This window comes from Fundulus heteroclitus, chromosome 18, assembly GCF_011125445.2.
Source record: "Fundulus heteroclitus isolate FHET01 chromosome 18, MU-UCD_Fhet_4.1, whole genome shotgun sequence".
In the NCBI taxonomy this organism is placed as follows: domain Eukaryota; kingdom Metazoa; phylum Chordata; class Actinopteri; order Cyprinodontiformes; family Fundulidae; genus Fundulus; species Fundulus heteroclitus.
In genome coordinates this window covers 5411963-5424863 of record NC_046378.1, presented here as the reverse complement: position 1 = coordinate 5424863, position 12901 = coordinate 5411963, and the positions used below count along the sequence as shown (strand labels likewise).

Below are 12901 nucleotides of genomic sequence, written 5' to 3'. Positions count from 1 at the left end.
AACTTTAGATATTACTTATTTAGTTATCCATCAAATGTTTTTTTTTCATCAGCATTCGTTTTAGTCACATTTTGGGTTGAATACCTAACCCAGTATTATAGCTCAACCTCTTAAACCAACACTTGGTGGTAAAACAAGCTAGACTATGTTTCAGACAGGACTGGTAGTTAGCAAAATAACCTAATCAGGAAGCCAGGATCGAACTCAAACTTTTACTCTGGAAAAAAAGCAAACGTCAGTTCATTAAATTCAGTGATTCCCGAACTTTGCAGTTTTACACCCAGAAATCAACAGTGGATACAACTTGGCAGCGATAATTAACTAGGAATACAGCACTAACTAGTTAAACATGGATGAAATGCAAATCAAATTACCTCAATTTTTGTTTTTATCCATTTATAACCATTTTCTAAATCTTTTGCAACATTTATATCTTAAATTTTATTCTCTAAGTGATCATCTTGTTGTTTCACTTTGATTTCTGAAGATCTCAAGATCCCACCCTTGTTTACTGGCAGGGGGGGTCCAAACCCCAACATTTTGGAAGCCACTACAATCATTTTATCAAAACCTCAGGGAAGGAACAAATATTTTCTAAAATTCTTTAAAAAAACTGACTTAATTGAATTGATAGGACTTACTGCGAGGTGTCGTGTGCCCAGACAAACTCCTGAGCAGAGCCATAGCTCTTGTTCCTCAAGGCCATCGCAGTGTAGATGATGTATTCCCCATCTCCACACACCACTACAAATCTGCCAGAATACAAACACACAACCACATACAGTAAATGTCCAATTAAAAATCTCAGTCAGAATAAATGCCAAGCTATGTTTAACAGAAAAAAAAAAAATCATTACCAAGAAAATTTGACTCACATGAAGCATAACATAAACAAATATGAGGTATAACTCAAACAATCGGTAGATATGGAGACAGCGCACTAATCGTAAGCATTCCTGCTCACACAAGCCTACCATTTAATAAGAAATACAAATGATCATGCTTAATGTCTCCATATTGTTTGATTATTTAAAGCTCGCAGGGTACTTGAGTACTTTAGGTGAAGTTTAGGTAGCCCGTTGTGGGTGCAGGTGTCCAATAAAGACATTTAAATACTAACAGCAGATTTAAACACTGGGCGGCTGCATACGTCTCCTTGTTGGGTCACAAATGATGACTGCTTTAGCCAAGTTCTTCCCACTATGCTGTGGCTTTACCTTCCATTGGGGCTGTGCTGGATGGTTTGTGGGTAAACTTCACAGCTGCCCATGTCTTTGACACCAAGTGGGAGCTTCTCTCCGTCCTGAATCTCAGCCTCTCCCAGCACCTTAAGGTTGGCCTGCTGCACCTCAGAGTGACGAGCCCAAATAATTTTCCCACCAGAGTCCATGGACATGGCCGGCTCCTCGCGACCCAGCTGAAAGTGGGGAGAAATCAGGTGGATAAATCTAAATATACCTTGATGAAAATGTAAAGGTAGATGCATTCAGAGCCCTGAAGGAGCACACACCTTAATGAGGATGCTGCCTTCGTCATAGCCCAGAGCCACGTTGTTGGAGCCATGCTGTCCACTTATACACCACACCCGCTCCATCCCGTAATTAAGTGTGTTTTCGAGTCGGTAAGTGTTGGAGTGCCAAACTCTGACGGTGCCTGCGGATGTGGTAAAGTGGTGAAGTGAAACCAGGTCAGTGTGCTCATTGTGGCTCAGTAATAACTCAGACAGGTTTTACCCACCGTCCTCAGAGCCTGTGAGAATGACGGGCAGTTCGGGGTGGAAGCAGACACAAGTCACATTCTGTGCATGGCCCTCCAGGGTCTGAACACATGTTTTGTTCTGGTAGAAAAAAAATATGAGAAAAGATACAGGCTGTATATTGTGGTATTGATCCAATCTACTGGGGATACATGCCATTCATTAATATGTTCAGTTTTCAGGTGGAAAACCATGACTCACAACTTTTTATAGTTTGGAGAAATGATATGCTTTAATATTACTATAAGACTTATATTCTCCCTTTTCCAAATTGCCATGAGGGTTTGTTAAAATCCCATTATCCACATGACAAAAGTGTTTATTATAAAGAAAAAAAGGATGAAATCTAACTGCAGCTGATACGATGCTGCCTGTCAATCAATCCTGGAGGCTCGTTAGTAACTGGCCAATCGGTGATCACAATTTGTCCCTTTCCTTGCAGTAGCTGCAGGCCCTTTACCTCCAACCACGTTGTTGGGATTTTACACTACCAATGCATTGCGGTCAGAGGGATTTTGTTACAAAACATAGTAAAGTAGGGCTTCCTTTAGAACTGCCTAAATTCTCCCTGGCCAAGATTCAGCAAGGAGTCGGAAGCATTCCTGAAAGATATGTGGTCCATATCGGCATGACGGCATCCCACAGTTGTTGCAGATTAATCGGCTGCATCTGCCACATCTAGGCCTGAGCGGACCAGACCACCGCTGAGCTGTTTTCCTCTCATTTGAAGCTTGAGTTGATGGATTCCTCAGGCTACAGCACTCAGCTGACCAGGGATTGAATCCAGATTAAAACTTCTGTGGACTCAAAGCCACATGTTTGCCGGTGTCAGAAGGTTTTTATATTGAGAAACAAAAGAAGGATGTTCCAAAGTAGATCATCAATATCAAACATAGCTGGATCTTAATAAAAGGTCTACTGTAAATACGTGTTGAAGGATGTTTTACCCTCAGTCAAAAGATCCTTGCCTTTTGTAGCCCTGGTTTAAACTCAATTTCTATGAAATTAAATGAAGTTTTTTTCTTCCTTTTTCTTTTTTGTTATACTAGCTACAAATCTTTATGAAGTATCCCGCAATACCTGCTCCTTATTCTGTTTATTACCAGTGGATCCATGTTTTTTGCAAGCGTAAAAGATTCATGAAAAAGTCAAGCCGGCCTAGTATGCGATTGGTTACCTGATAATCCCAGATCTTCACAAGGTGATCGTCGGCTCCTGATATAAGGTAGGGCTTGTCTCCTCCTCTGTAGTAATCAATGCAGTTCACTCCCTTCTCGTGACCCTCAAGAGTGAAATTGGGAGTCTTGGAGCCCAACTGCCACACCTTCAGCACAGCAGGGGAGTTGTTAGTCAGTGAATATCTGAGTCGGCTGAAAGGAACAGCCTGTGGTCTGTTGTGTTGTGTATGTGTCTTAAACCCAGTGTGCTTTAGGAGAAATTTCTGCCTGAAGGTACATACCTGAAATAAATTGAATAAAGCTACACAGCTATAAAAGTTTAAATATAAGGTGTTAGCATTTGCGTGAAGCTAAGGCATTAAAGAATATTTTTCAAGTGGAACCACTGTTGTCACTGTCTGATTTATATCGGATAAAAAAAAGAGACAAAAATCACATTTTCTGAGCCTCGCCTAAAGATGTTTCAAAATAATCACTGCAAAACCCTTTTGAAAATATAGGAAAAGCATCAGACTTTGTATATCCACATATTAAAAAGTGCTTGTTTCCATTATAGGATTCCTTCTGCAGATGACAGAACCTTTGGTAAAAAGATCTACCATGTGTTTCATCATGTACCACTGTGCATGGCATAATTCAATAAAAGAGAAGAGAAAACCCATTAATGATAACCCATATCTTCCTACAAACCTTCTAGTGCAGCCACGCTACACCTCTGCGTTTCTATGACGGACGTTGAGAAAAGAAGCAGTGCAGCTATGGGAAAGTGCCCGTGTTCCCCTGTGCACACAGCTGCAGTGAGAGGCAGTTTTGTAAGCCCCGTTATGCAAGGACATCACTTCACTGGGAAACATGGGACAAAGACGTGCTGTATCTTTTTTAAAAGGTAGGAGGACTCTTTAGTTTCCAAAGATACTGACCTGGGAGGTTGGGAGTTAAGCATGACTGTACAGCAAAGCATTTTTCTGAGAGGGTCAGTAATGACACACAGTTAAAGGAGGAATAAGTAGTAATGACACATGGTGTTTCAAATTGGAACAACATACACAACTGACAACAGTCTATGCTGTTTCCTCAACGGTCCGTTGCTGCTGTGAAACCCTACTAAATATTTTCTTACATTTAGTAGGTCCGCTTCTCTTACTGGCTTCCATGTTTTCAGACTGCTACTCTTTTGCCAAGATAAAATACCAAATGCCGCATTCTGTTTTGGGTTTGGCTACACTCTGCACCGAAGTCGTTCCACACCGTACCTCTAACTTTGAAAGGAGAAAAACTTGACTAAGACATTGTCGATGGAGAGAACCGATTGTTTATAGGGAACGTCACTTCCATCCTGGGTGACAAATGGGAATGACTTTGGTTAATTTTACATTAAATTTCTTACTTATTGCTCCTTTAAATTGCATCTTTTGTATTTTAAAGTGCTTTAGAACCGAAAGATTTTGTGAAAAATATTAAAGCCTCCTCCTTAGATGTATTTAGGAATGAAAAAACATGACCGTGTCTGACCTACTTTTAAGCCGTGGCTCTGCTGGGCCCGAAATCGGGCCAGACAGGCTTAGACCTTGTCCTCTCCCAAAATCTACTCCGCAGGTAGAGGGGAAAGCAGGCCCTTCTCCTTAAGTATTCAGTGCCCTAAAATAGTAATCCTTTGTGGTCCCCTCTATCCAGCTACCGGAGTGTATACCTTAATAGTTCTGTCCAGAGAAGCACTGGCAAACTGGTTGTTGTCTTTAGGGTTGAAGACGACCTGCATGATGTAGTGTGCGTGTCCTTCAAACACTTGGCAGCACGTCCACTTTCTGTCCCAGTCCCACAGTTTGATCAGCATGTCGTCTGGAAACACACACAGCCAATCAGACAACTCGATGGATGTTTATGCGTTGCCTTTGCGACAATGTATTGTGCATGACTGCAGGTAGCCGTCTCCTACCACTGCTGGTGAGGACAAATGGCTGCGTGGGGTGCACAGCGACAGAGCGGATGTAGTCGCAGTGGGCTTCAAACATGCAGACCTTGTCTAGCGTGTTGTAGTTGAACACACGGATCTGCATGTCATCCTGTCGGCACACGAACAGGTTTATCAAACGATGATCTCAGGACGGTCTACAGAAGCAGAACTGCAGCATTTGTTTTTGTAAAACTGCACGAATCCTAAGGTGTGCAAAGCTGATAATGTGAGAGATACCCCCAAAATGTTTTAAGGATAAATACAGAAGTTTTTAATCAAGAAAACCCTTACTGCTCCAGCAATGATCCAGTGTTTCCTGGCCACAAACTTGGTCACTCTAACAGGCAGATCGCACAGCTCAAACGATTTCACAATTGCCTGAAAACAGAAAAACAATTGCAGCCAACATGTGGCTTCACTAAAGCCGTCACATCACGGAAACTTTATCATATTTTGTCATTTAAAGTAGTTTGAGGGACATAATCAGATAGGCCAACAGAAAGTATTCCATAACGGTAAAATCAAAGCAAGAAGTGTAAACACATTATGTATAAAATCTGAAAAGTGTGGCGTGCATTTAGATTCAGCCCCCTTTACTCTGACACCCCCTGGAAAAATAAATGCAACCATTGCCTTTCAGAAGTCCCCTCATTAGTTAATAGAATCTCAGCATAAATACAGATGTTCTGTGAAGACCTCAAAGGTTTGTTTGAGAACGTCAGAGAACGTGCTGTGGGGATGTGGGAAAGCCCAAGGGACATGTCAGCCTGTCAGAATGGATGGGAAGATGGGTGGACCTACATACCGAGAAATAAACCAGATAGAGAAGGAAAAGGACCCAAGACTAGGACAGATGTTTACAAACCAGGAAAGCAACACCTAGATATACAGGCAGAGATACATTGGAACAGATTAGGTCAATGTTTCTATTTCAAGTCGTGACCTAAATCCAATTGAGAATTTGTGACAAGACATGAAAATTGGTCTGTCTGAGCTTGGGGCTGTAAGGTATTTCACTCTGTATGTGCAAAACTGGTAAGAGACCTGCAGATGTCCTTTACTTCACTCCCATGCACTACTTTATGTTGGTCTATCACTTAAAATAACCCCTAAAAAAAATTCTCTGAAGTTTGGGCTTGTTACGTGACAGCATGCAAAACATTTCAAGGAGCATGAATACTTTCGAAAGCCACTTTTGTCCATGAAATAGTTGGATGCTTGGATGAAATGTTGGAACAAAGCGAATGGTGACACCTGTGTCTCATGGTTCCAGACGACAACGGCGCCGCTGTAGAGGCTGAGCACCATCCAAGGCTCAGTGGGGTGCAGGTCGGCGCTCTTCACTCTCTCTGAGCGAGCGGTCAGCCTCCGCTGGATCTCCAACCTCAGAGGCTGGTTCATTACAGGGGAGAACAACAAACAGCAGGGTCAGCATTATGCATCAGCTTGTTCTAGAGCAGGGATTCCCAAACATTTCAGTCTGGTGCCAGAGACTGATGAACCCCGTTTAGCACATGGGATTTTTTTTGTTCTTTTACTTGTTGGGGGAAATTATGAGAATAAAGTCTTAATATGATGGGAATAAAGTCGTGAAATTACGAGAATGAAGTTGTATTTTTCTAAGAACTTTTACAAATAAAGCGCAGCCTTCCCCCTTGTGTTAAAATGAGTAATTTTGAGCATCTTGTAAAGTTATACTTTGATATCAGTTTCGCTAATAAGGAAATACTAGCACTTTGAATGTGCTTTTACTAAAAAGTGCTACAGAAATAAACTTACCTTAACCTACCTTTAGTACATCAGCATCAAATAATCTCGCGATCACCCCAAGAGGTTTCTCGTGACCCCCCGGGCGGGGGGTTCCCGACCCCTACTTTGGGAACCACTGTTCCAGAGGATCGTCCTCTGCAGCTTTAAATCAGGGAGTGGGTGTGTCTGTTCTCCCATTCCACATTTTGCATGCATGCCTGCTTAAATTTTTCTTTCACATCAGTGCTTTCTCTCTGATCGCATGCTAGATGTATGAATAAAATACATCCCAACACTTGGAGTCTGTTTAGGCTTTTAAAAGTAAATGTTTTGTTTTAATGAACTAGATTTTGTACATTTAAGTATTTTTGAGCTGTGAGAGTACAAGGAGGATTCAAGTGCCATTGAAGTGTAGGACGGCAGCAGCAAGCAAGGTTTTGATCACAACAAACTAGTAAAAGTTGTGACGGGACAGTTGTGTTTGTTTGGGACACCTACCATGTCTCCACGTCAGCGTGCGTCTGTGCTGCAGTCCAGGGGAAACCCACCTACTGGCGCCCTGCTGTTGTCCTGCTGCTTCAGCTCCTTTCAGTTCAGCGGAGAAAAGTTCGACGACCAAGTTAGCGATGATACCCAAACAACTTCCGGTTGTGCTTTTCAAAGTAAAGCGCAGTTGACAGGAGTCTCAAAATCAAAGTCTCTAACTGAACGACGGGAAGAAAGACATATTGAGCAACACTATAAACCAGAAGAAAAAAAATTGTGCTTGAATAATTACATTAGAATCATTTCAAAAGCATATGTGGTAAAGTTTTAAATACATCAGGGAAAAAAACAATGAAAAACCCAAAACAAACAAACAAAAAAAAATCATCCTGTAGACGTCAGTCAGCGGTACCTTTTCTTTTCTACATCATACTCTTGAATATAAAAAAAAAATATTGTATTTTTTTAAATTTGTCCCACTTAATTTTTATCCTGTGTGACTATAGTCCTTCCATACAAAATTCCTAAAATCGGCATTGATTCACTGAAAAATAATTTTTCCTAACACTGTAGTAGTTTGGTACTTGATCGCTGATTCTCTGACTATCTTTTGCAAAGTTATATTGAGGAATTACTGGCAGCATCCGAGTACCTCTATTAGATAAGGACTCTTTAGTCAAAGCGGAAGTGTGTCAGCTGTCGCCATGATAACTGCTGTCGAATAGTGCAGTCAGTAATGAAGGCGGTACGAAAAGGAGCCTGTATGCTTCCTCCTGTGGCTAATTTAGCATAGGAATCCCGCGATGTCGCTTACCGGCTCTAAGGAGCTATAAGGAATTCCACAATCCTTTGCGTGACATGACGTATAAGCACAGCCCACTTCACGGTACTTACAGATAAAATGTCCGTGAGAGAAGAGAGCACGCACATAGTAATTATTTTTAAGAAGGCTGTAGGCCTGGACTAGACTCGCATCATCCATGTGCGTTTCGGTCACGTAATGACGTATGAGTTAAAGGCTGTCCGAAATTGACAAAGCAGTCCGAAGTTCCTTTCCTCCCCATGATAGTGTTCTTTCTGCTGATCCCATGAAAGATCAAGGAACAGGAGCTGGGAGCTATATTCGGATGGAGCCTATGAACAATGGAAGTTCATTCTCTTATTTTTATATTCAACTTCCTGTTTTTCTGTCACAATGTAGACTTAGCTTGATTTAGACATTTTTTTGCTACGTGGATGCTTCAGCACGTTCGTGAGAGAAAAAATCAGAACAAGTTGTACCTGACAAGTGACAAAACAACTGATTCAAGACCATACAATCCAAACTCAAACCTAGCTGCGCAGTCCTTTCTAACTTTGGAGTATTTTCTTCTCTCAGTTGCCAATTCTTTTCTTGGAATTGTTTTATTTTAAAGACATAGCCAAACGTTTAGATCAGGTGGATCTCAAAAGTTGAAGACAGACCCGTTGAACTTTTTAAACGTTGCCACATTAAAAAAAAACACGTTTATATTTATCATATAGTCACAGGTTCTACAAAATAGTGGCAAAATCCAGAGATCTTTGAATTTATTCCGACCAGCTTCACTGGCCATACTAAAATAATAAAAAAAAAAATAAAAAAAAATCCCCACAGCTAAATCCCTCCACCAATGCTGTGGTGAAGGTGTTTTGGGTGAAGTGCAGTCTTAATTTTCTGCAAGAAATGGAATTTTGCATGTGAAAAAGCTGGGGCCAGCTCCCTTTTCCACATGTTTGCTGATTCCCCTACATGTGGCACACTTATAAGTATCACTTCTCATTGCTTTCATTCAGCATTTGAGTTCTTCTTGACACTTGTCCATAAAGGGTATATGTTCTTGCACAGTCTCTCAGGTGAGCAGCTATGCCGTGGTAGGCATGCCATGCTCTTTCCATGTTCAGATGTTGGATTGAACAGAGCTCTGTGAGACGTTCACAGCTATGGATTTTGTTTTATAACCCAAACCTCCTTTTAAGCTTCGCTTCTTTTACCTCAACATTGGGAGAGAAAAGCAATTATCAGTACACCACCATACCAATTTGTTTTAGCAGAGCTTTGATTTGTTCCGCAGAACCTCATGATTAGCAGTAGGCCTATTCTGCGCTCTTCATTTACAGAGCATAGTAGATGTTCGAAGAATACAAACAATTACACACTTATCCTTTCCTTATGATTTTTACAATGATAAAGTTTCAAGTTAGTTTAAAGTCGAGTTTGAGCAGAGGGGGACGGGCTCAGATCCTTCCTGTCACTGACTCCTTGGCCTAGATCTGACCAAAGGAGATTTGGAAGGGAGGAAGGAAGGGTGGGAGGGAAATTAAGGAATTCATTGCAGTGTAACCTTTTGTAATAGCAAGGTATTTTTTTTTCTTCATATTGCCCTACTTCAAAACTACAAATTAACAACAACCCCCCCCCCCAAAAAAATAAAATAAAATAAAAATATGCAAAAAACCAGTGAAAATATTTGAATCTTCAAGGCATGTCCCAGAACCATTATATCCCGACATTTTACAGTGAATCTGTTTCTGTTTTTGTAAATTTAGATAATCTAAAACCGAGTGTTTCTTTTCCTCATTCTAAATCTTTCTGCTGGGATTATTGAGTCAGGTTTGTCTGCTGTTTCGCTCACACAGCTCCACGCACAAACTTTACGTGAGACTGAGACAAAGTTTGGTCCCGGTCTGCCCAAAACATTGACTTTGTGGTCCTTAAGCTGCTTTCTAACTAAATTAATGGGATTAGTGTGTTTAAAGTCATTGTCTATTTAGAAGAAATAGTTGCGGAAAAGCTCTGACTTCCTGAATGATGTTTTCATAAGTTACACATGATGTTCTTTTTCATGAGACCATCTGTTTTATGAAGTGTACTAGTCCCTCTGCCACCGCATGCAATATCCAATTAAAATGCTTTTCTGGGGCTTTCAAGCTCCACCAGGGTTACAATTACACAGTTACATTGTGGACAAATACTTTTTGGGTCAGCTGATAACAGTTAGTTATGTGTTTTCCTCACTGAGAGTAGCTTTTCAGCCAATGATAGAACTTTTTCTCTGTAGATAAAGATCCTGTCCCACCAGCTTCAGTTAACATCTTCATAAATTCTGAACTGGATGCTGGCTGGAGGTTCCAGCCAGATTACGATTTGAACAGATGAACATGGCACCTTCAGGTGTCTGGAAACTGTACCTGAGGAAGAGTCAGACATGTGAAAGTCCTCAATTGTCTTTCAGATATCTTGCCGTATTTTTTGTTTTTGATATTTTTCATGATGTCACAAATGGAAGCAGTTTGTTGGAGGTGTTGCCCTACAATAGATCCACATGTGTGCCCCCAGTTAACTCCATCAGAAGCTCACAAAGCCATTATTATAAAACGGTCTTCTCCAACTTTTGTAAAGGCAGAGTAATATTGGCGTATGTTAACGTCTGACTTTGAAGAATGTAACGAAATCTGTCTAAATGAATCTCTGTCTTATTACTCAGGCATTGGCAAACAGAAATAGTTTTGGTGTGATCCAAACTGACCTAGAACAGAAAAAGTTTAAATGAGAAACGGGTAGTACAGAAGGTTAGAGAGTCAGATGGAAGAACGGGCCGCTTTATTAGAAACAGCTTGCCCAAAGGACAGTTCACCAGACACGGTTCGTATTAAAATGTTTTATTAAAGCTCTTCACGTTTAAAAACAATATGACACACATAGCAGTCGCGTTTCAACACACACAGTCTTCCTTCTCCTTTTACATCTTCTTCTTAAACACTTGGTGGCAGACTTTGTCGAGGACTGTGATTTCCTGTAAGACAAGGCACACACCTTCCGACTTAGAGAGGGATGTGATGCAACAGGGCTGGCCATTAGTTACACAAGCAGGCAGAGCTTACATCTGCATGTTTCAAAAAGATTTTATTGTTATTGCCCAGAGATATGAGGCAACTCAGAGTGATGCAACCGAGAACGATCACATCATGTAAGTGTTGACTTTTTTTTTGAATGCTTATTCTGTTAATGAAGAAGCTGAAACTGTGAATTTACACCAGTTTCCAGCATGTCACTCTTTTTTTTTTTAATTCTCACCAGGTGCAGCAGGTCTCCCTCAATCCATTGTTTCCAGCCACGATTTTCTTTCTCCCCCTTTTGAACACAGACCAGCTTGTCCCCATCCCAGGTAACCAGGCTCTGAAGTGTCACAGCACAGATATTAACGCAAGATCCAACACATTCAGTGCAACAATCCGCCCCCCCCCCCCCCTTCATTGACCCCTTGGTTGTCCCACCTTTACGGTCCTGTTGTCCAGGCCCTTCGTGTACTCCTCGAACTCCACCCCCACAGTGAAGTTGACCTCGTAGTTTCTGAAGGTGCTCAGGGTCTTGGTTTCAAACTTGTCCCCATTCTGCACAATCACTTTCGTCTGGGTCAGGTGGACAGCGATCTTTCTGGTGGCAAAGTCGATGTCTACATTTATAGAGAGAGAAGTTTTACAGATGTGGTGAGGAAACAGAGACTCTAACATGTGTTTCTGTAAAGTTGTGAAGACTTTTCTCTTCCTGATTTGGGATGCTGATGACATTCACAGAAAACACATACGTGACCATAAGTCTTCCAGAAACAACCTAGTGTCTGGTCTGAATAGATCTAAATGACATTCGGGCATCTGCCAAAGTGAACCATCCATCCTGATCACTTAGACATTCATATCCCATTTGCCCTAAAGTGGAAATTCCATTTCTTTTCATCACTCTTACAGATGGGGCCCCATATTTGCCCATCTGACTGATAGTTTCTGACCCATTTCCATAAGGATCTCATTTGCGTCGCTGGAGCCGAGGATTACCCCGGATTTCTTGACTGAGCCAGCTGCATGGGAGCTTGTTTTTGTATGAATTGCAGATAGAGTCATCGTGAATAATGAAAGTGTTTCTGGGACTGATCAACGACTGGTCTGCTGATTCCAGAAGGAGGAGACGGCCTCAGTCGCCTGATCCGTGCTTGGGATCTGTCTCTTATTTCGGCGGAATGGGAAGGATGAAAATGCAGAAGGGACTGAATCAATATTTATTTGGTGCGGCAACAGACAGCAACTGCTTATAGAGCCCAGGATAACTTCGCCTGACAGCAGCTCAGTGAGGAAATGAAGCAGAGGCACATCACTCCTCTTTTTTCCTCTCCTTCTCATACTGACTTTGTTGTTGTCTCTGTGACGCTGATGTTACGTTTTCTACTTAGACTTTCCCTTCTTCCCGAGTCATTTGCTGTAACAGTCTGATCTGAGCAAGACTCCATGCAGTCTTATTCTCTTCCCTATCTGTTCCGTTTCTTTGTTCATGTAAATATGTTGCATCAAGATGGATGGAACTTACCGAGAGCCTTCATGACATCCTCGAAGTTTTCATTGCTCACCATCTCCCAGCGTCCATTGTAATCTGCCGGCATTTTGTCAGCAGCGTGTAAGAGGAGATAGCAGCCTGCCTGAAGGTTCCCTTTTCCAACAGAGGGAAAGCGTTCGATGGCCCCACCCTTTATATACACTTTGTTTCTGTGTGTGCGTCTAAGTGTGTATGATTGTGTGAGCCTGTGTGGACCAGAGGACACGGTCCGCCTGGTAATTGCTTCACACTGGAAGTGTGTGTAAGTGGCATAAAGTTCAGGCTTCCTTTGCTACATTGTGACCACTATAAAACCACAGCACACTATTTCTGTGACAAGACTTTATAAGATGAGCATTGGTTTATAGGCAACCTGTCTCTCTGAACTGTAA

The 12901-nt window shown here is 41.6% G+C and overlaps 2 protein-coding genes across 2 annotated transcripts; both read right to left on the bottom strand.

Annotated features, from left to right (window-relative positions):
• Positions 1-1217: 1217 nt before the first annotated feature.
• LOC118556589 (coatomer subunit beta'-like) lies at positions 1218-7238 on the bottom strand (the record flags this gene model as incomplete). The annotated part of the gene is given in 9 exon segments (XM_036150254.1): positions 1218-1417; positions 1511-1653; positions 1738-1837; positions 2934-3080; positions 4625-4773; positions 4871-4997; positions 5180-5266; positions 6143-6280; positions 7136-7238. Coding segments are annotated over 9 exon segments (1094 nt in total), but the record flags the coding sequence as incomplete, so codon positions are not given.
• Positions 7239-10784: 3546 nt separating this feature from the next.
• Positions 10785-12686, bottom strand: LOC105926744 (retinol-binding protein 2). The gene is made up of 4 exons (XM_012863180.3): positions 12504-12686; positions 11420-11598; positions 11220-11321; positions 10785-10938 (listed from the first exon to the last, which is right to left on the bottom strand). The coding sequence occupies exons 1-4, from the start codon at positions 12574-12576 to the stop codon at positions 10885-10887; spliced, it is 408 nt and encodes a 135-aa protein (XP_012718634.1). The 5' UTR covers positions 12577-12686; the 3' UTR covers positions 10785-10884.
• Between the last annotated feature and the right edge of the window lie 215 nt (positions 12687-12901).